This window comes from Prinia subflava, chromosome 12 (genome assembly GCF_021018805.1).
Source record: "Prinia subflava isolate CZ2003 ecotype Zambia chromosome 12, Cam_Psub_1.2, whole genome shotgun sequence".
Classification (NCBI taxonomy): Eukaryota; Metazoa; Chordata; class Aves; order Passeriformes; family Cisticolidae; genus Prinia; species Prinia subflava.
Window position 1 is genome coordinate 383,283 of NC_086258.1, and position 25,504 is coordinate 408,786.

The 25,504-nt window shown below is 51.9% G+C and overlaps 1 protein-coding gene across 3 annotated transcripts; it reads right to left on the minus strand.

Moving 5' to 3' along the window:
• Positions 1 to 317: 317 nt before the first annotated feature.
• Positions 318 to 25,279, minus strand: TRAF2 (TNF receptor associated factor 2). Of its 3 annotated transcripts, none has more exons than XM_063410159.1 (10): positions 22,696 to 25,279; positions 20,315 to 20,535; positions 19,654 to 19,732; positions 19,206 to 19,304; positions 9,581 to 9,652; positions 8,010 to 8,084; positions 6,716 to 7,075; positions 5,589 to 5,766; positions 3,928 to 4,076; positions 318 to 3,255 (listed from the first exon to the last, which is right to left on the minus strand). In XM_063410159.1, exons 1-10 carry the CDS (start codon positions 22,855 to 22,857, stop codon positions 3,037 to 3,039), a joined length of 1,614 nt encoding a protein of 537 aa, XP_063266229.1. In that variant the 5' UTR covers positions 22,858 to 25,279; the 3' UTR covers positions 318 to 3,036. The 3 variants fall into 3 exon arrangements, with proteins under 3 accessions (XP_063266229.1, XP_063266228.1, XP_063266230.1); XM_063410158.1 differs by lacking the exon at positions 22,696 to 25,279 and adding an exon at positions 21,764 to 21,850; XM_063410160.1 differs by lacking the exons at positions 8,010 to 8,084; positions 9,581 to 9,652; positions 22,696 to 25,279 and adding an exon at positions 21,764 to 21,850.
• Positions 25,280 to 25,504: the final 225 nt, after the last annotated feature.

A 25,504-nucleotide genomic window follows, 5' to 3' on the forward strand; every position in this document is an offset into this window, starting at 1 on the left:
CTTTAGGCACAGTGGAGCTCCAGCAGCCAGACTCCAGCTTCCCTTCCCTTCCCTTCCCTTCCCTTCCCTTCCCTTCCCTTCCCTTCCCTTCCCTTCCCTTCCCTTCCCTTCCCTTCCCTTCCCTTCCCTTCCCTTCCCTTCCCTTCCCTTCCCTTCCCTTCCCTTCCCTTCCCTTCCCTTCCCTTCCCATTACAGCCTCCACTGTTCCCCCTTTGTTTGGGAGGCAGGAGTGGGGGAGAGTTCCCAGCACAGAAACCCCCCTACCCCAAGGCAATCCTCCCCCATGTGCCCAGCATCCCCTGGCTCATACACAGTAATGCTGTTCAAACAGCTTTTATTAGTGGTTCTGACCATACTACCCCCTCAAGGAAAACAAAACATAGTTCACAGTGCCAGGCTGAGATGGTGTGGTCAAAAGGAAAAAAAAACCCACAAAAATCCAGCAGTGGCTTGTGTCCTGTCAGTGTGGCTGCCAGGCTGGCAGAGCAGTGCCCAGGAAGAGGCTGGGCCCCTGCCTGCAGCACATAAGCACAATTCCTGGTGCCAGCTCCAGAGCTGCTAAGAACCAAAAAAGGCCCAGACAGGGTCAGCAGCATGAGGTGGGGAGGAAAAAGCTCCTAGCAGGAGCGGCTGACAGGCCATGTTTCCTCTCCAGCAGTAACCCTGTGGCCTAAAGAGCTCAGCCTGCTCAGCTGCAGCTCAGCTGCAGCACTGACTCTCCCACTGACCTTCCAAACGTGTGCTGGGGCAGGAGGACCAGCTCCCACCCCGAAAACAACCCAGACGCCCCCAGCTGAGCCACCATCTCCACAGGCCCTCCTGGCACTACCTGGCCAGAGCCCCCAGTCCTGCTGCAGACAGCACCCCACGAGCAGACAGACATTCTGTTCAACAAAGAACAAGTTCCCCCCACATAGCACTTAATTCCCGGTGATTTATGAGCAGAGCTGACCTTCCTCTCCCTTCCCAGGCTTTTCCAAGCATCCCTGGGGAGCTGCTGTAGATGGGAGCAGGGCTCTGCTAGCCTGGAATTTTCCTCATAAGGCACAGGGTGAGAGCAGCAACACAGGGCATGATCTGTCCCTTGGGACAGGCTGGAGGGGGCTTGCACAAAGGGAAGGGTCCTGTCACCCCTCTCCCACCTCAGCTAGGCTGTGCTGCCATCAGTTTCCATCCCCCTCCCCAACAGCAGGGGCTGGGTGTGTCCCCAGGCCCTGCACACCCAGGTGTGAGAAGTTCCCTACAGTGATTCCAAAGGGCACACAGGTCACCCCAGCACCTGTCTGGAGAGACCCTGGCCAGCACAGCAGCCATGGGTGCAAGAGGTTCAGCCAGAGCCAAGGTGTGCACAGGCCACAAGCCTGGCAGGCTCTGCAGCCATCAGACCCAGGCTGGGCACCTGGCAGGAGCTGCTGGCAGTGGAGGGTCAATCCCTGGCAGCCATTGAGGAGCGTGACCGTGCTCCAGCCCTGCTGCCCAAGGAGCAGCACAGGAGCCAGCCAGGGCCCCTGATCATTGCAGGGTGTTCACAGCTGGTTTGTCCCCAACAAAACATCTGGGGCACGTTCAGCCACTGACAGGGGTGTGGAAAGCCCAGGCAAAGGAGGCAACAAAGTTTTGCGTCCACCCTGGATCAGGGCCCATGCAGAGCCACCTATGGCCACAACAAGGCTGCAGAGGGCACTATGCAGGGATGTGGTAGCCAGTTCTTCCCCATCAACACCGAGAGAAACCTTCTCATGGTTGCTGAACAGGTGGTGACCAGAGGGAAGGAGCCCAGGGACAGAAAGGGGAGACAGCACACTTCATTTCTCCAGCCCCCAGGTGGCTGCAGGTTCAACATGGGGCCTAGTGGAAGAAGAGTTCCAGGGTGCTGTTGCCTGGAACCAGCTGGCCCACAACTCCTGAGCTCAGGGATAGGGAGGAACGGTGAGGGAGAGCTGCTGCTGGTGACTGCAGGTCCTGTGGGATGGCAGGGACTGGCCAGCAGTGCCCACTGCATAGGCAGACGGTACACATCCCACAGCCTGAGGTGGCAGTGCCCAGAGAGACACAGCAGCGTAGCTACAGATGGATGGGGAGCTCAACAGCAGCAGGAGCCCTGGGAAGGCTGGTGGGGCTGTCCCACCATGGAAGTGAAGCCAGTTCAGAGCCTGTGCCTTTGCTTATGAGCAAAGACAGCTCCCAGCACAGCACCCATCCCACCCAGCGCTGCTCAGCACACAGGGCAGAGGGGGACAGGGCCTGGGGCTCTCAGGGTGCACACTGAACTCTGTGTCGCCCTCCTCTCCTGGCACAGGAGGGACAATCTCCACAGCAGAATCCTTCCCTACAGGCATCCCTGGCACTGCCCCATGGTCCCTCCTGGGCAGCAGCACCTCCTGCCCCATTCCACACTCCAGCACACATCACCCATCACACACCCAGTGAGGGCTGGACTCAGGGCTCCCCTGCCCTGCAGCTGGGCTCAGTAACCTCCAAACACACCAACAGCATCAAATCACTCTGTGTCTCTCTTGCCCAGCTGGCACTGCAGCTGTCACATGCTCCCCTTGTCTCTCAGGTGTGGAGCAACCAGCAGTGCAGAGCCATGGCACCCCAAAGCACACAATTTCCAGGAACACGGAGATCTCAGAGGGAAATCCTAGACAGCTGAGCCAAAATCCACAGGAGGTGGAGCTCAGGCAGGACAAACCGCTGTTTTACTACAGAGAGCTGTGGATGTCAGCTGAACTGGTAGAGCAAGAGCTGCACTGGTTTCCACTGGAGTCCAGACAGCAGCAGTTCAGACACCCAAGTCCCTGCAGGGAATCTTCCATATCCCCCAGCCTGCCAGTGTTCACCAAACCCTCTCCTCAGGAAAGAGGGCTCCCATCAGACACCTTGTTTCCACTCTGAGCAAAGGTCCCTTTTCAGGAAGGGCTTTTCCTCTCTGTGCCCCCTCCTCTCGCTCTGAGACCCGCTTGAAGTGCAGCACAAGCGGGAGATGCCCTGGGCAACGCTGGCTCCACGCTCACTGCTCCGAGGTCAGGAGGGTTAGAGGCCCGTGAGATCAACGATGGCTTTAATAAAGATGGCATCATCACGCACGTAGGAGTTCTTAGCTTCCATGACGGACACAGGGCAGAAGAGGGGGCAGCCACTGGCGATGTTCATCTCTGTGACAGGGCGCTGGAAGGACGAGGATGTCACGTCAGGGCGGAAGGCATCGATGATGTGCTCCCGGTTATTCTGGTCCAGAAGCATCAGGGTGACCTGTGGGGAAAGGTGAAAACAGGGGAGTGGCTGAATTGGACACATGGAAGCCCAGCCCAGTGACTTGCCATGAGACGCTCAGCCACAGCCACCCTACGCACCTGCAAATCAGAGAAATGCCTCTGAGTGGGACCAGCAGAGAACATCACCTCAGTAACATCCTGTAGTAATTTTCCCCATCCCCACATCCTGCCTGTCACTGGAAACTTCCCTGTGGCAGCACAAGACTGTCAGACTGACTGAAAACCTACACCTTGCTCTCAGTACTGACATTGCACACAGGTATTTCCCTGAGCTAGGGTTGCTGTCCTCTCTGCTCGTGCCCGCTCACTCAGTCTCCATGTGTTCCACAAACCTGCAGTGCCCAGGAGCTGGGATCTGACCTCCTGACATGGAGTGAACCCTTGCTGTCCTGCGCTCTGAGGCCACCACGACCTTCCCTTGCCCTCAACCCCTGCAGAGGCTCTGTGTGGTTCCAAACATCCCACATCAATCACTTGCACCACAGCACAGCCAGTGCTCTCAGCACACCTAGGAAACCCCCAGGGCAGCCAACACAGAGCCCTTCCTCTGCCTTGCCAAGCGGGCCAGAGTGACAGTGCCAAGAAGCTCAAGTGGGTGCCAAACTAGACAGGCCATGGCTGGACACAGTGGGCTCTGCTCCAGACCCACCTTCTGGTTGAAGGGCCACCGCAACAGCGCGTCGTTGGGTCCCTTCATCACCACGAAAAACAAGGACAGGTGGGTCCCACGGCCGGTGCCGTCCCCATTAAGGTACACGCGCAGACACATCTTGTAGCCATACTTGCCGGTGTAGAAAGCTGTCAAAGAAGTGTGGAACAGGCACAGTGAGGGTCCATTAAGCACAGCCTGGAACTAGCAGATCTCTGAGGGCTCTTAAGTTTGGAGTCTGGGAGGAGGCAGGTCTGGGCTGCACCAGAGGTGGTCTGGAAAGCCCAAGGCCAGGCAGTGCAGCTCCTGGCCTGAGCAGATGCTGTGCACAGAGCAGCTGCTGCTGGTCCCCTGGCTGTTCCCTCACTGCCAGGAGAAATCTGCCACAGAGTTGGGCCAATCCTCCTGCACCCCAGTGCTGAAAGAGCTGTGGTTCATGGCAGTAACACTGGTGAGCAGGAGCAACCTCCCTCATAACGCACCTGACTGCAGGCAGAGCACCCTTAGCACCCCTACTGTGAGCTGGTGCCTCTAGTCAGGGCAGGGACTCAATCAAGTGAGATTTAGTTCTCATTTGGATCCCCATGGCATGGCTTGGGCATGGCTGGAATGGGATCTCAGGCAGAGATCTACTTTCCTTCCCCAGCAGTCTTGGGAATGCCTGTGGTGTGACACCAGGCCTGTGTGGGGTCACAGCTTGGAAGGGGACCTGCCACAAGTCACCCTCCCACAGTGGCACAGAGCAGTGCATCTGGGACTGGCGAGGCTCAGTGGGCACAGGCAGATACCAGAGGTCACAGCCAATATTTTATTGCAGGACTCGGTGCTTTTCCCAACAGGCAAACTATGAATAGCAGAGACACTGTGCTCTTGCAAAGGGCAAGGAGTAAGACATCGGGTTTTTGTCACTGTGTCCCTTCTGGCAATCCCCAGCTCATTTCCACAGCTCCTTCCTCCCCACCTGCTTCTCCCAAAGGCTCTCAGGACAGATGACCCTCTTGCTAATCCAAGGAGAACATCTCCACTGCCTCTCTGGGCCTTCTCAGCACCCCTCTCACCCTGTGAATGTAAAACTCATAGAGGATCAGGAGGAAGGATGGCTCCAGTAGTGAGAGTAGCCAGGGTGAGGGACCAGGCAGCTGGGCACTCTGCTCTCTGTGGCCCAGGCAAGGAGCAGAGCAAGAACCCAGCAAGGCCGTCCCCCTTCCCCCTTGAGACTGATGGGCTTCACCCTGGCTTCAGGTCAGGCCCTGAATGAACATTCCTTGTACAATTTGCTCTTTCGAACTCAAGATTTTGCCCTTTGCCAAACCCTGTGGCAATCACTCTGTCCTCACAATACTGCAAGCAGTAACTCCACTTCCTTTTCTTCAACACACATATCAGCTGGTATTTCCTTGCCTTTATATTTAATGCAAACCAAACTATTACAGCCAATTCCCTTTCCCATCTCATCTGCAGCCTGCACCTCTCTCCTCTCAGTCCTCTCTTCCCTCTTGGAACAGCACTGCTCTGCCTGCTTCACTCTCCAAGACAAAACACCCCCTTCCACATGGAATATTTTTTTTCTCAGCCCTATTTTCTCAGCCTGGCCTTGGCAGCATGTCCCAAGCAAAGGACCTTCCACGAGGGATGCAAAAGATTTTGGGGATTTTGCACACCTGGGGAGAAGATGGCAGGAGAGCGGCCTGTTATCGCCTCCTGACGCTTCCGGGCAAACTCTGTGATCTTCCAGATGAAAACCCCATCATAGGTGGAAGCCTCCATGTTGCGGATCTTCTCTTCCATCTCAGCCATGGCCAGGTCCTTGAGCCCAATGCTCCTCTCCAGCTGCCGGACCTGCTCAGTGGGACACACGGTGCAGGTTAGAAAGACAGCGGCTCTGGGGCTGGGAGAGCCACAGACCCCGGCAGAGCCTGGCACCCCCTCGGGACTGCTGTTTGTGAGAGATGTTCTCCAGAATGGACAGGGAGTGCGGCAAGGAGAAAATGAGCAACAGAAGCCAATTCACTGAAGCTTCCTTCTGCACCCTGTCACTCTGGAGAAGATCTATTGATACAGCTCAGTGCTTGAGATGGAAACCTTCCTGTAAGCCAATGTAAAACTCCTTCCAAAGTGCTGCTCCATTGGCTGAGCAGCACGAAAAGTGAGGATGGGGAAAAAAAATCCCCAAAATTCAGCATTGTGACAAAACTAAATTGAGAAAGAAAAGAACCAACACGCTCTGGAGGGTTTGTCCCTGCCAGCTCATACAGGGTCACACCAGATCAATTGCCTAGAGAGCAACACTGCAATCTGCACAGGTCCACGTGCCAGGACACTAGGAGCACTCCACAGGGACTGTGCTGGAGCAGACGGGTGGAGGCAGCTCCTTCACACCTCCAGCCTGTTGCTGCAGGCAGCAGCACTGATGGCACTCCTTTGGCAAAGGCAGCACTCCTTTGGCAAGATCTGGAAAGTGAGCAACCCCACAGATTCAGTGAGATGCATGGCAAGGAGATGCAGTGAAATTCTGGGTGCTCTGGCTCTTGTTGGAAAACTTTGCTGAGGAAGAACCCCTTGGTATCTTGATAATTAACAGAGATCCGATGTTCTACACAGGTCAGTTAAATTCCCAGCCCTTCCAGGGAGCTGTTGAGGGTTGGGCACAGGCACAAAAGGTATTTTAGTTCTGCCTTCAGATCTGTGGAGTTTCAGGGCTGGGTGGTGAAGCTCTGCTAGCTCATGACATGGAATGGAAACAGCCTCTGTTGGGAGTGCTGGGAAGCCCAGGTGAGCAGTTACACACCTTGTTGCTCAGCGTTTCGATTTTCTCCTGGTCCAGCCGGTGCTGGCGGCTGTAGGCTTCAGCTGTCAGGGACACTCTCTCCACCTCCCGGTTGAGCACACAGACAATGTTCTCAAAGGTCACTGTTTTCCTCTCAAGAGCCTCACACCTTCCCAAGAGCTCCAGGGACCGGGAGAGCTCTGACTCTGAGCACAGTGAGCTTGCTGCCAGCAGTGGGGAGCTGTTCTGTGATGAGGAAAGGACAGGAAGGGATTTTGGGTCCCCAGCACCAGTCTTGAGGCTGAGCACAGAGCTCAGCAGCATGCAGAGATGCTCTGCCAAACAGTTCCTTTCATGTTCCAGGAGTTTTTCATTTTCCACCTACATGAAGAGAAATACATCCTCCATTCAACATGTGCAATCTACACTGTCACCATCCACAGAACAAATTCTTCCTATCCAGGTCACAACATCAGCTTTAAATTTATGATTTATAGGGGGAAAAAAACAAAGAAAGAATTTAAAAATGTGTTTTGGTGGGGGTGGTGTGGGATTTTGTTTTGTTTTAGAAATGCTCAAATCACATACAATGAGGGATGATAAACACTTCCCCCAGCTGTACTGGTCTCTGCCTTCCTCCAACCCCTCCCAGAAAAGCTCTGTCACATGTACCTAACAGCAACAAAGGACAAAGCCTCACATAACCCCCTGGAGGAGGGAATTACATGAACCAGTGGGACCTGCAAAAACTAAGTGACAAAGAGAAATATGGCTTGGCCCCAGTTCTTTCCTTACATAATCACCGTAATCACAGGTCATTACACACTTGCTTGGGTTCAAAGAGACGTTAAAACTCATCCTGTCCCACTCTCTGCCTTGGGCAGGGACATCTTCCACTAAACCTGGTTGCTCCAAGCCCCATCCAAACTGGTCTTGGACATTTCCAGGGATCCACAGCTCCTCAGGGTAACCTGTGCCAGGGCCTCCCCACTCTCACAAGGAACAATTTCTTCTTAAAAATCTAATCTAAACCTGACCTCTGGCAGTGTGAAGCCATTCCCCCTGAAAGCAGCATAATCACCAGAGTCCCAAAGCACTTAGGGTGCACTTAAAGTAGGAGATTTCCTTCCACAAGAAGGAAATACCTGGGACACCCAGACTCTGTACAGCAAATTATGTGAAGCTCCATGTGCACTGGGTTTAATCAAATACCTGAAGGTAAATACATGTGACAGTTTGGGCAACAGCAGTTTGCAGGTGAACTCTAACGCTGAGACTGAAAAGCCCCAAGGTAATCCAAGAGAGGAGCCCTTACCACCTCAGCACAGCCCACAGCCTCAAACCGGCAAGGTACTTTGGATCTACCACATGTCTTCACATGGTCCCGAAACTAGAAAGGCAGGAAGGAAGGCAATGTTAAATCTTATGTGTCCTCAGTGTTCCCTTTCCATCCCACTGATATTTGGGAAACTGCAGCCAAGCTGAAGAATGCCCAAGCTGTGGCTAATCACCAGCTGCCACAGTGCCCACTAAACCTGGGCTCTGCCTGCCATCAGGCACGAGTTTCACTGGAATACAAATACAGCCCTGACCCCCGAAGAAAGCTTAATTTCTCCTTCTCTTGATGGTTGGGAGGTCTCACTGCTCACCTGCACATGCAAAAGAGAAAAAGCAATGGGTACAGGTACAAGCTGTGGATGCAGAATAATGAGCTTCCCCGAGGGCTGAGGAATGGGGAGCATAGGCAACAACCCCATGAAACAAGAGTACATTTCATTTTGGGCACTTCACACAACTCTGGTCAGGACGTGCTACAGGTTGGGTTTTTACCTCCATCCCTAGCATTACATTTCTGCAGAGAGGTGTCACTAACCCCTCAGCACTGAGATGAGTTGTTCAGGTTCCCACACAGTGCATGATTATTCCAACAAGCACTATCACAGCTTCAGCTTGGGTTTAGTACACCCCTCACCATCAGATACCAGAGCTCTGTTCTGAACAACCATCATATTCCCTCCCCACTTAACTCCTACATCTGCTGCAACAAATGCCAATTAAAACTAGTTTTAAATCACTTTTTTAAAGGCTTCTAGATCCATCTGGTTTGAGTAATGAGTCGGGTTACTCAGAATTAACATGACAGCAAGTAATCAACAAGAGTTTGGAGAGATAAACATGGGAGTTAATATTTAAACACAGCCCTGGGGACCCCATGAGCTGGCTCCCTCTTGGGCTTCAGCCTGCAGATAAATTGGGCTGTACCCCAAACCCCAGCCTGCAGATAAGGTGGGCTGCACCCCCAACTCCCTCCTTACGCTGCCCATTTGGAAGAACTGTTTTGCTCCTCTTTTTGCTGCCTCTGTTCCCTTGCCCTGCTAAAGGGCTTTTTCCAGCACTGCTACTAAAAATATTTGCCCATAGAACACAAGATGGTTAGAAGAATGAGCTTTTTGAAAATGTTTAAATTTACAGACTTTTGAGCCTTGTCCCAGAAGCCAGCAACCTGGAGAAGCTATAGGAATGGATTCCATTAGATGATTAATTAGATATCAATTAATATAGCTGGAGATGGGCTCTCTTTCCAAAACTGCAGCAGTGGTTGATGCAGTTGCTCTACACAGAACATAAACCCTTGAGTGAGTTTTTGCCACAGAGGCTCTGCCCCTAGACACAGTTCCAAGGGAGATGGCTGTGGCAGCACCAACACTGACCTGCGAGTGCCTCTGTGCCACATTTCCTCACATCCATCCTTATGGAAAAATCATATCCCAACTAACAGCTGCCACTCAGTTGTTTTCCCCACTTCATTTCCTAATGGACTTTGTTCCTCCCTGCTCAGCCCATCAGGACACCAAATACCCCCACGGCACAGGGTCAGACAGATACCTTCTCCCTGGGAATCTTCTTCCCACAGCCTTCACAAGTCAGCGGGAATTCAGGGCAGACTTCATCATGAGCCTGTGAAGGAACATACAGGAGATATTTGCCCTCAAATAAAAGCCCCACAGAGGTTCTGTGATGGGCACAATCCCATGGGGGTGGGTTTATACCTTATTACAGCTGAGCACTGGATTTACCAACTTACACTCAGACCTTGGTCATGCTGATCCCTCTGAGCTGCTGACTCATCCTGTGACCTCCAGGCTACCCCAGTTTTGGGTGTCTACATAGCCTCAACCTCTACCTAAAAGCTGCTGCAATGATTTAAAAAAATATCAAATTATTGCTTTGATGTCCAAGATAATCAATGGGAAACTCCATGTATGGCTCTGCCAGGAGCAGACACGTTGAGGCAGGTTGAGTAGAGAGAGCCACTACCTCAGCAGGATAATTTGGATATTTTTCCACTGTAATGGTTATCAGTCAGCTGAGGCACAGGCCCTGTGCCAGCTCATCACACGCCAAGCTGAGCTGTCTGATTGTATCTTCACATTTGAATTAGAATAGCATTTTTCAACCAGAAAGAAAAATATTTTTAAACAGTTTCATTTACCAGTCCCTGCATACAAGCACCTGCCCCTGCAGCCAGAGTCAGGGCTAGGTGATGGCCAGAGAGGCTAAACAAACGACCAGGGCAATGTGATCCTCTGTCCTCCGTAGACTCTTGGGCAACAGTGTTGGCTAAATGGAATGCTGGAACATGCCTCTGCTTCTATGCCATTTCCACACTGCTTAAATCTTGTCGTTATACACCCACCAGTTGAAACAAGGCATTGGAAACACCATGAATATGCAGATCAAAACTGAAATTAAACGATAAGAGCACTAAAGTCTCTTGCCATGGTAGAGACAAAAAAAAAAATCCAACCAGGAGCATTTCTAATGCAGCCATCCGAAACCAGACGTTTGAAAACTTTGTCACATTGAATCTCTGTTGCCTTCCAGGGGAACATGCACAAACCTCACCCTGTCACACATTGGGAAGTGGAAAGTGAAACCAGCAGTAGCTCCACTCCAGTTTCTTGGTCACTCTCTCCTTTTTATGCTATAAGTGAGTAACTTAAGATCAAAGCTTCACTATGTGTCCCTGGAGAGATGACCAGCCAGCCAGCAGGGTTTGGGGGTGCACTGCTGCCCACACAGACACGGCTGCCCACACGGACACGGCTGCCCGCACGGACACAGCTGCCCACACAGATGCTGTTGCCTGCAGAGGAGTGCCTGCCTTTATCCCACTCACTCAGAGGGGCTGAGCCCTTTCTTCTACCCACTTACTACTCTCATGTTCTAGAAACACCTGATAACAGCTACCCCATGACCCACAAAGCACTGGCAGAACAGATGGTCTGGATGAAAGAAGGAAACTTCACTGCAGAGGCAACTATTTTAAAAGGCAGTATTTTAAACTTATGGTCTGCCATGCCAGCATGCTGGGTGTGAAACTACCACCCTCTCCACACTCCCCACGTCCCAGCACTTATCCTCCATCCTGACTCTCCTCCGCACCACAATGCCCAAGAGTGCACAGCCCTGCCTGCAGCATGGGAAGAAAACCAGCCCTGCTGAGCTCAAAGTGCAACTGTTCTGTATGTAAAGGGTTAAAGACACCCAGAAGCTGCAGCCAGTGCAGATCCAAACATTTCTGTATAAACAGTTTCAGGCTCTTCTGGAAACCTCTGTTCCTCTCACCCCACGTGGGTGTCAGAACAGAGATGGATAGTATCACTGCTGGAAGAAATCCAACCCACCCTGGAGCCAAGAGCATGGGTTGGCACTCCAGCTTGATCTGCCACACTCCACTCTCCCAGCAATGGGGCAATCCTCCAGTTTATATCTTTCCCAAACCCACACCTGTAGCTTCTGCTACAGGGATAAGCACCACTGACATCAAGGCATTTGCTTGTAAAGTTTTTGGGAGTTCTAGAAAGCCATGGCTGTGAGTGGGACTAGGGAAGAGCAGGCACTCTCCCAGAGGGAACCAGAGTGGAAATCATGTCACACAGACTCAGAGGGAGGGGACAGCCATGGAAGAATTAAAGTGGAGCTGGAAGAGAATGGCTCACCCAGTGAGGCATACACCAGCCTACAGCATTGAACAGCAGGAGCAGGAAAATGGGGCAGAGTTAACAGCCTTCACCAGCACGTAGTTCTTCCCACTCAATTACAACCAAAGCCACTGATTGATCCACATATCAATCAATTACTTTCCCTAATAATAAACAGTGACACGACCCCACAGCAGCCTGCCCATCACTCACCACCATCAGACAGGCCATTCTCTGGGAGCTCACCAGAAAGGTTAGAAAATCAGACATTGCTGCCCATGGAAGGACCAGGGCAACTGAAAGGATCAGAGTCAGGGGCTGTGTGTGAGGGAAATCATAGAATAACAGGATAATGGAATGGCTTAGGTTAGAAGGGACCTTAAAGCCCATCTCATTCCACCCCAGCCATGGGCAGGGACACCTCCCACTATCCCAGGTCATTTCAAGCCCTGTCCAACATGCCCTTGGACACTTCCAGGGATCCAGGGGCAGTCACGGCTTCTCTGAGCAACTTGTGCAAGGGCCTCACCACCCTCACAGGGAAGAATTTCCTCTTAACATCTAATCTAAATCTCTCCTTTTACTCTTTTACTTTAAAACTGCTCCCCCTTTTCTTGTCACTGTATGTCTATGTAGAAAGTCTCTCTGCATCTTTTTACAAGCCCCCTTTAAGCACTTACAGGCTGCAGTGAGATTTCCCCAGAGCCTCCTCTTCTCCAAGCTGCTCAAAGGTGCTGAGGTCTCTCCTCTACCTGCAAGCCCACTGGCAAACGGAGCTGCCCGTGTGTACCGGGAATCTCCCACCTCAGTATCAGGAAAGCTGCATATTTTTTAAATTGGCACGGTTTGCGGACGAAGTTTCTCTCTGGACACTCCAGCAGCAGGATGAGGCAGTTTCATCTGAGACAGCAAGGGCAGCACTCTGCATTGCAGCAGTGCAGGGGAGCACAGGCATGCAGAGGGAAAAGTGGATTTTAATACGGGCAGTTGATCCCTGGAGCACACAGTGATCATTCCTAAGGGGGCTGAGGGCAGACCTCACTGTGCTCTGAAGCTTCTTCACGAGGGGCAGCTCTGATCTCTGCTCTGTGTGCCAGTGACAGGACTCAAGGGAATGGCTGGAGCTGTGTCAGAATGGGGTTAGAATGGACATTAGGAAAAGGCTGTTCCCCCAGAGGGTGCTCAGGCACTGCCCAGGCTCCGCAGGGAATGGTCACAGCCCCAAAGCTGCCAGAGTTCTAGGAGGGTTTGGACAATGCTTCCAGGGTTGCACAGGCTGAGATTGTTGGAGTGTCTGTGCAGGGCCCGGAACTGGACTGTATGATCCTTGTGGGTCCCTTCCAGCTTGGGATATTCTCTGCTTCTATTGGAATGCCAGGATCACCTGCTTCCCTACTTCTCCTTCAGTCAAGAGGGAAAACTGCAGTTTAATCTGATCACCATTTCACCTCAGGGCATCGCTAAATTTGATTTCAACTCTGGAAGAGGCTTCTGCTGGAAATCATTATCTCCATACCCTGGTGGCAGAGCAGGACATGCCCCTGCCGCCTGGTTGCTTTGCTCATAACCTGCCACATCCACACAGGTCCAGTGTTTTGGAGGTCTTGTAACTATGTTAGGATTCCATCAGCATGACACTGGGTTCCCCCTCCAGCAAAGGGACAAAGCAGGCAGCTGGGAAATGCCACTGTTGAAGCAACTGTTGTGAGGTACCTCTGCCAGAGCCTCTGGGAAGCTCACAGCAAAGGGCAGGGCTGGCAGAGGGACAACGGACAGCAGGACAGCTCAGAGTGAGCTGCATGCTGCAGCTCTCCTGCAAAATCCCCTGGTCTGGGAAAGGCACTCCATTAGGTTCCTCCTAGCACAGCAACAGTAACCATAACCAGACAGCTAAAGGGCTTGGCAGCTGGAAGAGAGCAACAAGAAGGACAGCAAAACCCAGATGGCAGAGGAAAGCCAGCTGCCACGGCACAGCAGTGGTATCAGGGCTTGGGTGGTCTCCAGCCCCAGCACTGCTATGTGCAGCACTTGGCTCCTTGGACGTCGTAGCCTGGCTACAAGGAAAAGGGTGGGCCCATAGGACTAGAGAGAAAACACTGAAAATGGGTCTCCAGTGTAAAAGAGAATTTTGAGGGAACTTGGATCCTTTGTGCTAAGAAGCACCAGTTGCTTTGTGCACCTCTGTCAGTTCCCCAGGGGCCCCAGAGCCTGCAAGATGGGAATGTTCCACACAGGACAGGTGCTTTAGGATGCCCTGCTCCTCTGAAGTCCCCATGCCCTTCTGTGCTGCAGCTCCTCCTGCCAGGGAAATCCTAAGCTGGTTCTATGCCAGGCTTGTTCGAACCTTTCCCCATAAAGGTAAGTTGGGCTACCAGGCACAGGGTGACCACACGCCCAGCCCCTGTGCCACTGCATGGAGCCCAGCAACACAATGCTGGAAAGCAGGAACCCATTCTGTAATTCCCAGTGCCAAATGGGAATGGGAGCTTTCTGAGACCATCCCACAGGCTGGTGCCAGACACAATCTTCTCCCTTGCTGGGACATGCTGTTGACAGATCGAAGCAAGTTTACTTGGCATCACAAATATTCAAACTCCAAAGAAGCTGTCAAAACCAAAGACGAAGTTTGCATCAATAGGTACTGTTGGCTCCAGCTGGGCAGGCAGTGAGGGCAGGCAGTGAGGGCATGGGAACCCAACACACCTCACTGCTACTCTGTGCCCTGGTGCCCACTTGAGTGAGGACAAAAGGCAGCAAAAGCCTTGTGGGGGTTCCTGTGGGCCTGGCTCACATCTCTTTTCAGACCCAGGGCAGGAACTCCTGTTTTCAGTGTTGGAGTTTTGTTCATCAGGTGTTAGGGCTGATCAGACAAAGGTGTGATTTGGGGATTGCTGATACAGGGACACCAAGGCAGTGTTTCAGTCACCAAAGACAAGTGTGGAGGCAAGGGTGATTTCTTAGGGCAGAGCAGAGTCCAAAATGCATTTGAAGCAGCAGCAGGTTTTCTGCCATTTTCTAAAACAGGTTCTGCCACTCCTGGTTGCTTTCAACTAGGAACAAGCATGAAGTGGTTGCACACTCCAGGATGCTTTTTTCCAAATTCCTCCACAATTTCCCCAGCTGCATTCATGGTGAGGGGTTTCCTCACAGTGTAGAAGGCACACCTAGCACTCACCTCTACTTCAAATCTCATGACTTACAGCTTTTCATTCTCCAAGGGACAGAGAGATACTGTCGAAACTATTAATTTCTGGGCCACCACAAGAAGGCTGACTGGTTTCAGAAGTGAAGAATAGACCCTCTGCAGCCGGGGCTTTCCAACCCCCTCCCACGCATGCTCTCTGGCACTCCCTGTGGCTTTACCTCCTACCACAGCTTTGGACGGGAAATCGCCTCATGTCTGGGCAGCCAGTCTCACTAATTACTGTGGGGACTGTAAGTGTGGCTGGGATGTGGGCCTCAGTTCTGGCTCCGGAAAGTAAAAGTGTGTCTGGTCCCTTTTCCAAAAGCAGCAGGTCCTTTTGGTCACCTGCATGTGCAAGTCAGGGATTCTCTCACTAGAAAATGGTCTGGTCCTGCTGCTCAGGCTGGAGCTAGCTGCAAACTGCACTTCACCACCAGGCCAGAATTCGCAGCCAAGACCTTCAGAATAAGATACTAAATGCTGTACTGGGTTTTAAAGAGAAAAACCTGGTCACCCTGATATAGCAGCACCAAGTGTTCCTGCCACAGCACCATGAGCGTTGTACCCCACACAGACAACACTGAGGTACAATTTTGTGGGGCAGGAGACAGGTGAACAAGCTTCAAAGACCAACAGCTCTCTTCTAAGGAATGTGCAAAATCCTGAAGATGAAGTTTCAGCCTCCGAAAATCACCACCAAAACCTGCTGGGACATTCCCAGGGTGCAGCTGGGAAGGAGGGGCATGACACAGTGCACAGGAGGAGCCCCTGGCTCAGGGCCCCCAGCAGCACCTTTCAAGACGGAGTTTTCTTGAGATGAGGTGTGGTAGGGGTTCTACAGCATCTCCTAAGTATGAGCTGTGGGCAGAGAGGAATTAGGAAGGTTATCCTGTTCTTCTGGTGCCAGTAAGCCACATAGCCCAGAAGGGGCTGCAGACATCCTTTCTGACACCACAGGCTTTTGAGTGACATCACTTGGGTTCAGAGTTCTGCACTTTCTGCAGTCTTCCAGCTTTCACTTACAAAGAACTCTCTAAAACCAGTGATAACAACAAACTCGAAGAAAGCACATTCCCTCCAGCATGGACTACGCCAGCTTGTTCCCACACCTGACTGTTGCTCAGCCTTAGGAGCTGAGCTCATCTGAGCCCTACAAAACTTAGTTTAAATACAGAGGTCATATTTAAGCTTAAAACTTAGTTCTCTTTCCTAAAATTGGACAATTTCATTTCCTTATGTCTCAGTTAATTCGGTTTCCAGTTGAAGAGGGTTGAGTTAAATCTGTCTAGGGTAACCAAGGGGAATACCAAAGCTGTGTACTCCCCATGTGTACTCCTCCTCAGCCCCCTCCTCCCATCCCAGGCCTGGGGAGAGGGCAAAGGAAGGGAACTGGTGGGACGAAAAGCATAAATAAAAGGTGTATGAAAACTGACAATGATATGTTGTTAAACAGGAGAGGGATGTAGGCAGCTAGAGATACTGTAAGGCAGGAGGAAAAACACATCAGACATGAGGATCTACAAACTCCCTCTCCTGGATATGACCAAGATCGCTTTTGAGGTTTTTCCTTTTCCTTTAATGCACTGGGTTTAGTTTCTGCAGCACTTCTCAGACTTTGCTTTTGAATCTAAAGGCTCATGCCCACAGCCTGGTTTTCCAAATGAACACGCGGACAGACTCATCAGGAAATAAGGTCACTAATAAAAGGAAAAACCCTTCAGACCCCCCCAAACTACTTTATCCAAATGCCACTAAATATTTACAAACTCTGAAAAATGCAGACATAAATTCAGACTTAAATATTTCATATGGTCCACACAGCTTGAAGCAGAAGTGCAAGTCATGTCCAAGCAGACTGCACTCATTCAGTTTTGTGTTTCCTTTGAGAGCGAAACTTCAGTCTGCCTGAACAGAAAGCAAAACTGAAATCCATTTTACTCCTTTTTTTGAGGCTAAAGCCTTCCAGCTGCAGAACATTTTTCCCCTGTGTGTGCCCTGATAAGATTAGCAAGCCAGAAGTGACAGTAACTCTTGATTTGCAAGGGGAGAGCAGCCTCTCTCAGCACAACACACGATTTTTAAATTAGCAAACAGTGAATTCACTCTGAGGGACTTTCCATGTCCTGTCGGAAAGAGCTCTGAGGGACTTTCCAGAGTGGGAGTGCTGAGCTGCTGCAGGATGTTACCCACAGCGCAGCTACGGATGCAGCTGTTCTGCACCAGGCCAGCTCTGCACTGTGGCCCTGAAGGCTGGGTTTAACCTTAGCCCAAGGTACCAAGAGGCTCTGGGCTAACACAGCCATTCAATGCCTCCTTTCCCAGCCCTCCTCAGCCACACACATGGGTCTGGCAGCGTGGGGACAGCCAGTTCTGATTAAATGCCACAGCTCTTTGGCAAGCATCTGGGAGGAGATGCCAGACCTTGCCTCCTCCCACCAGTTCCTAGGAAAGAGCCAGCTTTTCCAGAGAGGGCACAAAATAACCTCCTTCCTTAGGCCGAATGCCACCAGGGCAGGCAAGAGTGATGATTCAGCCCCCAAGAGGAAGCAGCCAGCACAGCTCCAAACCCTCACACAGGACTCCCCGAGACTCACAAAAACCCCTGGCAGGGAAGATGCGTGCCACAGACCCACAGCCCACACGCTCCAGAGCCACACCTCTATCAATCATCCTTTGTCCCAGCAAACGCCAAAGTGGGTTTGGGAAGATCAGGTGGAGAGTAAAAACAAGGCACTGACTCATCCATTCAGGAGCTCTTCATCAGCTGTGTCCAAGGTTCTGGGGCATCACATGCTCCTGCAGCCCTGATCCCAGGACTGGTCACTGCCCTTCTGAACTCCCAGTGGAAGCTCCGGCTGGACTCAAGCACTCAAACATTTGTTAGAATGCATAGGGAGAACCTTTGGCAGCTGAAGACTTTTGCTGAGCTCTGCAAGAACACGCTAAGATTTCCTTTAAAACCAGAAGAAAAAGTTCAGCACAACTCATCAGCCACAGCACAATCAGCACTGGAAGTTGTTGACAGATACAATTTGGGTTAGTATAATGAAAATGGCCTCACTATAATCATTGCAGAAGACATTGGACTTCTGGGCACCAGCAGAAATTAAAGCATGGAGCAGACATTAATTAATTAAATCTGCAGACACCACCAGCACAGCCTGAACCTGAAACCTCAGTACCAGGGTACCCTGTTATCTGACAAGCAATCCCCAAACTCTGCGCTATGGGAGTGTTAAGCTTTTCACCTGACACTTCTTCAGTCCCACACCCACACCACGAGCCCTTCACATATATACAAATGGGGGCTCACAGCAGCAGATCCATTTAGCACCTTATCCTCATCTCTTGGACTGAGCTTTGAGCACACAGCAGAAGGCTCAGACAGCAGGACAAGGAAGCAGCTCTCTGCTAACAGGCTCAACAGTATGGACAAAACACTCAGGCCTGATGCACAGCTGTTGCTTCCTCCTTCCACCTTGCAATGGCATCATCGAGAGAATCCCAGTGTTAACCTGGACAGACCAAGGTTAAACATGTTCCTGAAATACATCTCAGTCACTACCAAAGCTCTGTGAACCACCAGGCTATGATCTCTATCGGGAGCAAATGCTACAGGGAAATAAAATGTATTTCTCATCTCTCAGGCCTCCTGAGAGATGTGTGGTGGTTCTGCCATTTCAAGAGGGATGACAAAATCGTCCTTCAGGAACCAAGAGCTTCACATAAATTTACATGCTATGGACCAAGCATCCACAGCCACAACTAAAACCTGGATTAAAAAGCTAGTGGGTGCTAGCAGTAGCATTTTTTTCTCTCTCTCCTTGAGGAGAAATGAGGTGGAAAAACCATCCTGTTCAGCAGCCCTGTGTCCCAGAACAGCCTGGTGATGGGTGACCAGACAGTACCCAACATCCAGTCCCACTGCCCTGGTAGCTCCAGAGACAGCTGAAATGGGATAGGTCACTTTCTGTGAGCTGATGGAGTCCGAAGAGTTTTAGATTCACAAAATGCAGAGAAATTCACTACCATTTCATGGCATAGCAATTTCTTAAGAGTTTTGTATAGCAGAAAAGAGCTGCAAAGAGACCAGGTGGTTCCCATCATGGAAGGGACACGCTCACAAGCAAATCCCTGTGATCACAGGCAAACCTGAACCAATCTCAGTCCAGCCTGTGCTCTCAGCAGGGCACACAAACTCTCACTCAGGGAACCTCTCCAGCTGACAGTGAAGTCCAGGGATCTGACAACCTTTCCCCACCGTCAGCAGGCACAGACAACACCCTGAGCCTTCCCCAAAAACAGAGAAAAGAAGGATGCCAAGCCTTGCTTTGGCCTGTACCTCGTACTCTTTGATGGTTCCCTTCCAGGTGCAGCCACTGTTGATGCAAACAGCAGGCAGACTCTCCACTTCCCGCCGCGCTGCATTGTCTGGGAAAGCCTGAAATGAAAAAAACAAGCAAACCACAAATATTTCTGAGGGGTTGCAGTTTTGATCAGGACTTCAGATTCTTTCTGAAAACTCCTCCCAGACCAGTTGCCCCATCAACCCTCAGAGGTGTGTGAACAGCAACCAAATCACTGTGACAGTTTTAAGTAGGGCACCACTAAACACACGTGACCTGGATTTCAGGACTGAGGAGTCCAGCACAGTAATCACCCTTCTCACTGCTGAAGAAAAGGGTTCCTAGGAATAAGGGGTTCTCGGAGCTCATGTTTTAAACAAAAACTGCAACTGGTATTACTGACACCAGTGATCTGTTAGATTTTTTCAATGAGTTTTTCCTTACCGAGCTTGTTTCCAAAATAGAAATTCCTTCTTCATATATTCCTTCCTGGATACAGCTGGCACACTTTTGAGGTCCAGCACTATCAGACAGAAACATAATCATCAAACACAACAAAAAAAATTAATTTATGATTTAACAATAAATTGATTTTTGGTAACTTTATGAAATGACAGTGTTTTCTTATTTTTAAAGCAACACATTAAGCCTTTGCTTGTGTGTATTTTTGATGCCTATTTATAATTCTTTTCTTCTGCCAATTAATCATTCTATTAGGCTTTGCTCAGTCAAAGGTAGGAGTGAGACAGAACACAAGGAAACTTCTCTGGAAGCCAGCTTGTGCTCAAACCTCTCCCATTTTGACACTACAATGAAATGATGACTTGATGACTGCGAGAAGGATGGAAGGAGATAGGTGATAGACCTGGGCTGCCTCCTCAATGTCAAAAACAATGCAGGGGATTCTGGAAAAGAGAACTTTGAAGCAACAACAAAGGCAAGTCAGAAATTACACACTCTCTTAGAGAAGAGATGATACTGAACCTCAGTGATTGAACACAGATCCTTTACTGAGAAGGTCCTGAAAGTTATACTTTTATCTGCTTTTGTTTTTGAAGATGCCTTTTCAAGCATTTTGCCTTTGCACGGAAGGCACAGCAGTTACCTGATGATTTTCTTCAGGCAGTAGGAGCAGTAGCGATGGCCACACTGTGCCTGGAATGGCCGCCTCAGGATGTTCTTGCAATCGGAGCACAGGTATTTGACCTCCAGTTTAGTTCCCAGGATCTCCTTTGCAAACCCAGGCTGGTTTAGATCCAAAGAACCAGGTGGAGAAGAGTTTGCTGCTGCCATGTGAACGAAAAGTTCTGGCTGTATCTCCAGAGACTGAAAATAAAAGTATTTTCTCCAAATGATTATTAATTGCATGGGGGTGATTTGTCATATCAACTGTGTTACTCACAGATTATTAGACTGTCCCCCAATACAAGTGAACAGAGTAATGTAAACCACACCACAAGCCTGCCTTCATCTCCCAAATATGGGAGGAAACTTGAATTTTAGAACTTAATCCAGAACACAGAGACAAGGAAGGACAGACCTAATAAAACTCCCTGTCTGAGTTGACTGAAATGCAACCTGTTCAGAGATATCAAGGCTTCTTGCTCCAAATAAGGTAAAAAACTGTCTTAAAGGTGATGAGAAATAAATATAATAAACTGAGTTCGCCAAAAACCTGTTGGCCACCACAGCCTACCAATGCCTGCTTTCACTCTTGTAAGCTGTCAGGAGGGACCAAAATTCTACCCAGAGGCAGCTGGTCCCGGGTGTTCCTCGGGGGAAGCTGGGCACAGAGTGGAGCCCAGATTTAGTGGTGGTGCCCAGTTAGACACAGAGAGTTCTCCAGAGGGATGGAAAATGAAGACACGAGAGGAACAAGTGAATTGGAAAGGAGGAAAATAATAAAATGCTTTTGTTTTGGCTGCTTATGCATGCCATACCTTCATTCCGTGTAAGTAAATGCCACAGCCACCTAAAACACCTAAGGAGCACATCCGTGGAGTCTCGTGGTTTGGGTGGGAAGGAACTTTAAAGGTCATCTTATTCCACCCTCTGTCATGGGCAGGGACACCTTCCACTATCCCAGGTTGCTCCAAGCCCCGTCCAGCCTGGCCTTGGACACTTTCAGGGATTCAGGGGCACCCACAGCTTCTCCGGACACCCTATACCAGAGTCTCACCTCCCTCACAGGGAACAATTCCTTCCCAATTCCCCATCTAACCCTGCCCTCCGGCAGTGGGAAGCCATTCCCCCTTGTCCTGTCATTCCATGTCCTTGACCAAAGTCCCTCTCCAGCTCTCTTGGAGTCCCTTTAGGCACTGGAAGGGGATCTGAGATCTCCCTGGAGCCTTCTCTTCTCCAGGCTGAACATCCCAAGCCTGTCTCCGGGAGGAGCCTCCACGAGGGGAGACACCGGGAACCGGAGAAGAGCCTGCGGCTGCTCCGCTGCCCCCGTGTGGCCCGAACTCGCCGCGGCCAGGAGGGCTCTCTCCCGGGCCGGGCTCCCAGCGGAGCGAGGCCCGGCCGCGCCGCTCCCTGAGGGCCCCGCACTCACCGGCCCTCGTTCCGCGCCCGCACCGGAAGCGCCGCCAGGCCCCGCCCCGGACACGTGTGGCGACCCCCGGGCCCCGCCCATGGCAAACGGCCCCGCCCCTGAAACGGCCCCGCATAGCGGCACGGTCCCGCCCACCGGCCCCCGACACCCCCACACCCTCAACACCATCAGCCACCCCTGCACTCCCAACACCCCTACACCGACACCCTCAACCCCTCAACAACATCGCCCATCCCTGCATCCCCAATGCCCCCAACACATCACCACCCATCCCTGCACCCCCGACGCCCCGGCACCGACAACCACCCCACCATCACCCACGTGTGCACCACCCAACATCAATCCCTGTCACTGCCCTTAACATCCCACTGTCACACCAGTTATGCCCCCTGCCACCCTCACTGTCATCCCCACCCAGTGTCACCTCCTCTCAGCTCCTCAGTCACTCCCTCACCCCGTCGCCTGTCACTTCTTCTCCAGCACCACACCTCGCTGACCCTCCACTGTCTCCTGCCATATCCCTGCCTCAGGCGATACTGCTGGGAACGAACCCAGACCCCTGGGACCCCCTCACACTCCCCCAGGACTCCTCATCTACCCCCTGGATTCCCTCATCCATCCCCTGAGCCCACCTCCTCCACCTCCTAGGACCTCCTGGGTCCCCTCGTCCTTCCCAGGGGCTCCCCATTCATCCCCTGGGACCCCCTCATGCATCCCCTGCACCTGCTCGAGAGGGACCCAGAAGGACTGTGGTGCTCAGCCTGGGGCCGCCTGAACCCCCGGGTCCCACCGGGGACAGCCATCTCCCTCTGCACTTCCCAGGTGAGCAGCCCCTGGTCCCTTGGAAATGGCACGGAGCGAGTCCTGGCAGCCTGAGGAATTGTTTTAAAGTCACTTTTGGTCATTTTGGGTACTAGTGGGCCCTGATCTACCTGCGCAAAGAGTTCCATGGCCACTTCGCGTCCCGTGTCGCCGGTTCGGGGGACAGGTGGAGGCCAGCGGTCGGGACGGATGGGCGGTGGCAGGACGGAGACGGCAGGACGGCGATGGCAGGAAAAATGTCGTGTGGAGGAAACGCGCGGCGCAGCCCGCATTGAGGTCACGGCGAGGTGCTTTTCGTAGGGGAACTAGTTCGGCAAAAGGTCACAGCAGCAGGATTTGTCACCCGGGGTCCCCAGCCTGCCTGCTCCGCTAGCCCGGCTCCGGAGAGGAGGCTCCGGGGCTTTACCGCCTGCTGCGCCGGCGGGGCGGGAACGGGCACGTTCTCACTGCGGGGAATTCACCCGGGCCCGGGGAAATCCTCGCCGTCAGAGCTGGGCGCAGAGCAGTGACACAGCGGCTAAGGTGACTCCCCCAGCAGCCTGGCTGCGAGGGGCCGGAGAGGAGCGGGTCGAAGTGAAGGGTGCGGCAGGGCCGTGGGAGGCTCGGGGACATCGAGCCCTTGGCGAGGGGCCAGGTGCTGCTCAGGCACCGTCAAGGCGAGATGCTCCGTCAGTGAGCCGGGGACAGCACCGGGATGGCACCGGGAATGGCACCAGCACTGGCACCGGCACAGCTCCCTTGGGATGAGCACCGCTTCACCCACTGCACTGCAACAGCCCTTTTCCCAGCACTGGCCCTGGAACATCGGCACGGAAAACTTGGTGATGTCATCCAGTGAAGAAAAATCCTATCTGCACTTCCTGAAATGACCGTGACCTGTCAGCAGTGCCGGGGCAGGACGCGCTGTTCCCAAAGAGACAGGAAACCCCCACCAGAGGCTTGCTGGGAATGCCCGCCGCGGGACGGCACCACGGGGCTGCTCCCGAAGAAGACGGGGTGGGACAGAATGCCCTGGAGTTGCTTACGGTAGCCGTGGGACGGGATGGGACCACGCAGGGCTGTTCCCAGTGCTGCTGTTGTGACACCCCGGCTCCATTGCACGGCCCAAGGAGAGAGTCTTGCACCCACCTCCAGAGATGTTCCTGAAACCTGGGAGCTGGGACCAGGCATGTTGCCGTGAGCGATGACAAATGTGAAAAACAAAGTTCACTCTTTAAAATTTTTAGAAATTTAATAGGGGACAAAAAGGGACAATATCCAGCACTGGGGCGTTTTTGGCAATTGGCCAAAGAACACACTGTCAGCTTAAAACAATATTCTCTATATACTGTTATATTACTGGCGCCATATGAATATTCATGAGTTTACACATTATTCAAACATTCTTGTGAGTGTTTGATGTTCTAGCAACCCTTTTGTTTGGTTTTAACTTTTGACTTGTCTGCATGACATCCAGTAGGTCAATATATTTTATTTCTTATTGTGGTTCTATCCTGTTGTTTCACACTCCTTAATAATGAGGAGTCAATAAATTCTTCTCCGGGACTCTGGTTTTTGTTACTATTATCACTTGGAGAGGCCAGTCCGCATATGTGAGAAACAAAGTGTTTTACACCATTCTTTGAGTTAGTTACATAAACGCATTTCAACATTACATAGTCTCTATTTTAATATTTTGCTAAGGCCTACAATATATTTATCACGCTATAATATTACATAGTCTCTATTTTAATATTTTGCTAAGGTCTATGATATATTTATCACACTATTTATATAAACTGTACGGTGCATACATAAACTGATAGATTATATTATACTAACAAGCAGTTAAAAGGAATTATAAAGTGTACCATATCAAAATCCTTATGATTAATAACAGCATGCAAAAGCTAATACATAAATGCGAAAGCCAATGTAATATTGCTTTTAAAACACAAATGACAGATGACAAACCCCTGGGCCCTCCCGGCACCTGATTTCCGAGCAATGCCCAGATCATCACCATGACCGGGATCCAGCCGCTCTTCCTGCGCTTTGTCATGGGAAGACCCCACAAAAACCCACCCGCGGAGCGTTAACTCCATGCCCTCTTGCTTCAGAAATTACGAGAGCAGGAACAGCTTTTCATGCCTTTACTGTGAAACTTTCTGGGTGGTTCTGATGCAGTTTAGGGATTTTCTTAGGGATCGAATCACAGAATCCCCTGAGCTGGAAGAGTCTCACCAGGATCACCCAGCCCAGCCCCTGTCCCTGCACAGACCCCCACCAACCCCACCCTGGGCATTCCTGGCAGCGCTTGGAGCTGTGGCATCCTCGGGGCCGTGCCCATTCCCTGGGGAGCCTGGGCAGTGCCAGCACCTCTGAGGGAAGAACCTTTCCCTGCTCTGCAGCCTGAGCCTGCCCTGGCCCAGCTCCAGCCGAGCCCTGGCTTCTGTCCCTGTCCCAGAGCAGAGATCGGTGCTGCCCCGCGGGAGGAGCAGCAGACCGCGGTAAGGTCTGACCTCAGTATCGCCCTATCTAGGCTGAACCAACCCCTCCTTGGCCCCTCCGGACCGTGCTCATGCCCGTGGCCGTGCTGTGGACGCTCTGCCGGGCTCCGCGCGGCACGAAGGCTCCACGGTACAGCCCTGCCCTGCAGGGGCCCGCAGGCGCGCCCGGTACCATCGGGCCGGGCGAAACCAACACTGCGAACCACAGCACTGCGCATGCTCAGCTCGGCCAGCCGGGCAACGCTATTGGTCAACGGGTGTAACAGGGCAGCAGAACAAACCAATCTCTGCTCGGTGCTGAGTGACTGGCAGGGCCGACAGCCAATCCTAGTGTGTACAGACACGTGCCGGCCGCCCCCAGGCTGGCAAGAGTACCAGCCAATCGCATAGCGAGTAAGCTGATTGGCAGGGCACTGCGCCTATCAAGCGG

Coding starts and splice junctions, on each gene's coding strand:
- TRAF2 (XM_063410159.1), bottom strand. CDS start 22,857: ATGCGGGCTGCGCCGCGCGTTTCCTCCACACGACATTTTTCCTGCCAT. Junction 20,536..22,695: donor CCATGGAACTCTTTGCGCAG/GTAGATCAGGGC, acceptor TTTTATTTTCAG/TCTCTGGAGATACAGCCAGA. Junction 4,077..5,588: donor TCCTGCCATCTTCTCCCCAG/GTGTGCAAAATC, acceptor CTTCTTTGACAG/CTTTCTACACCGGCAAGTAT.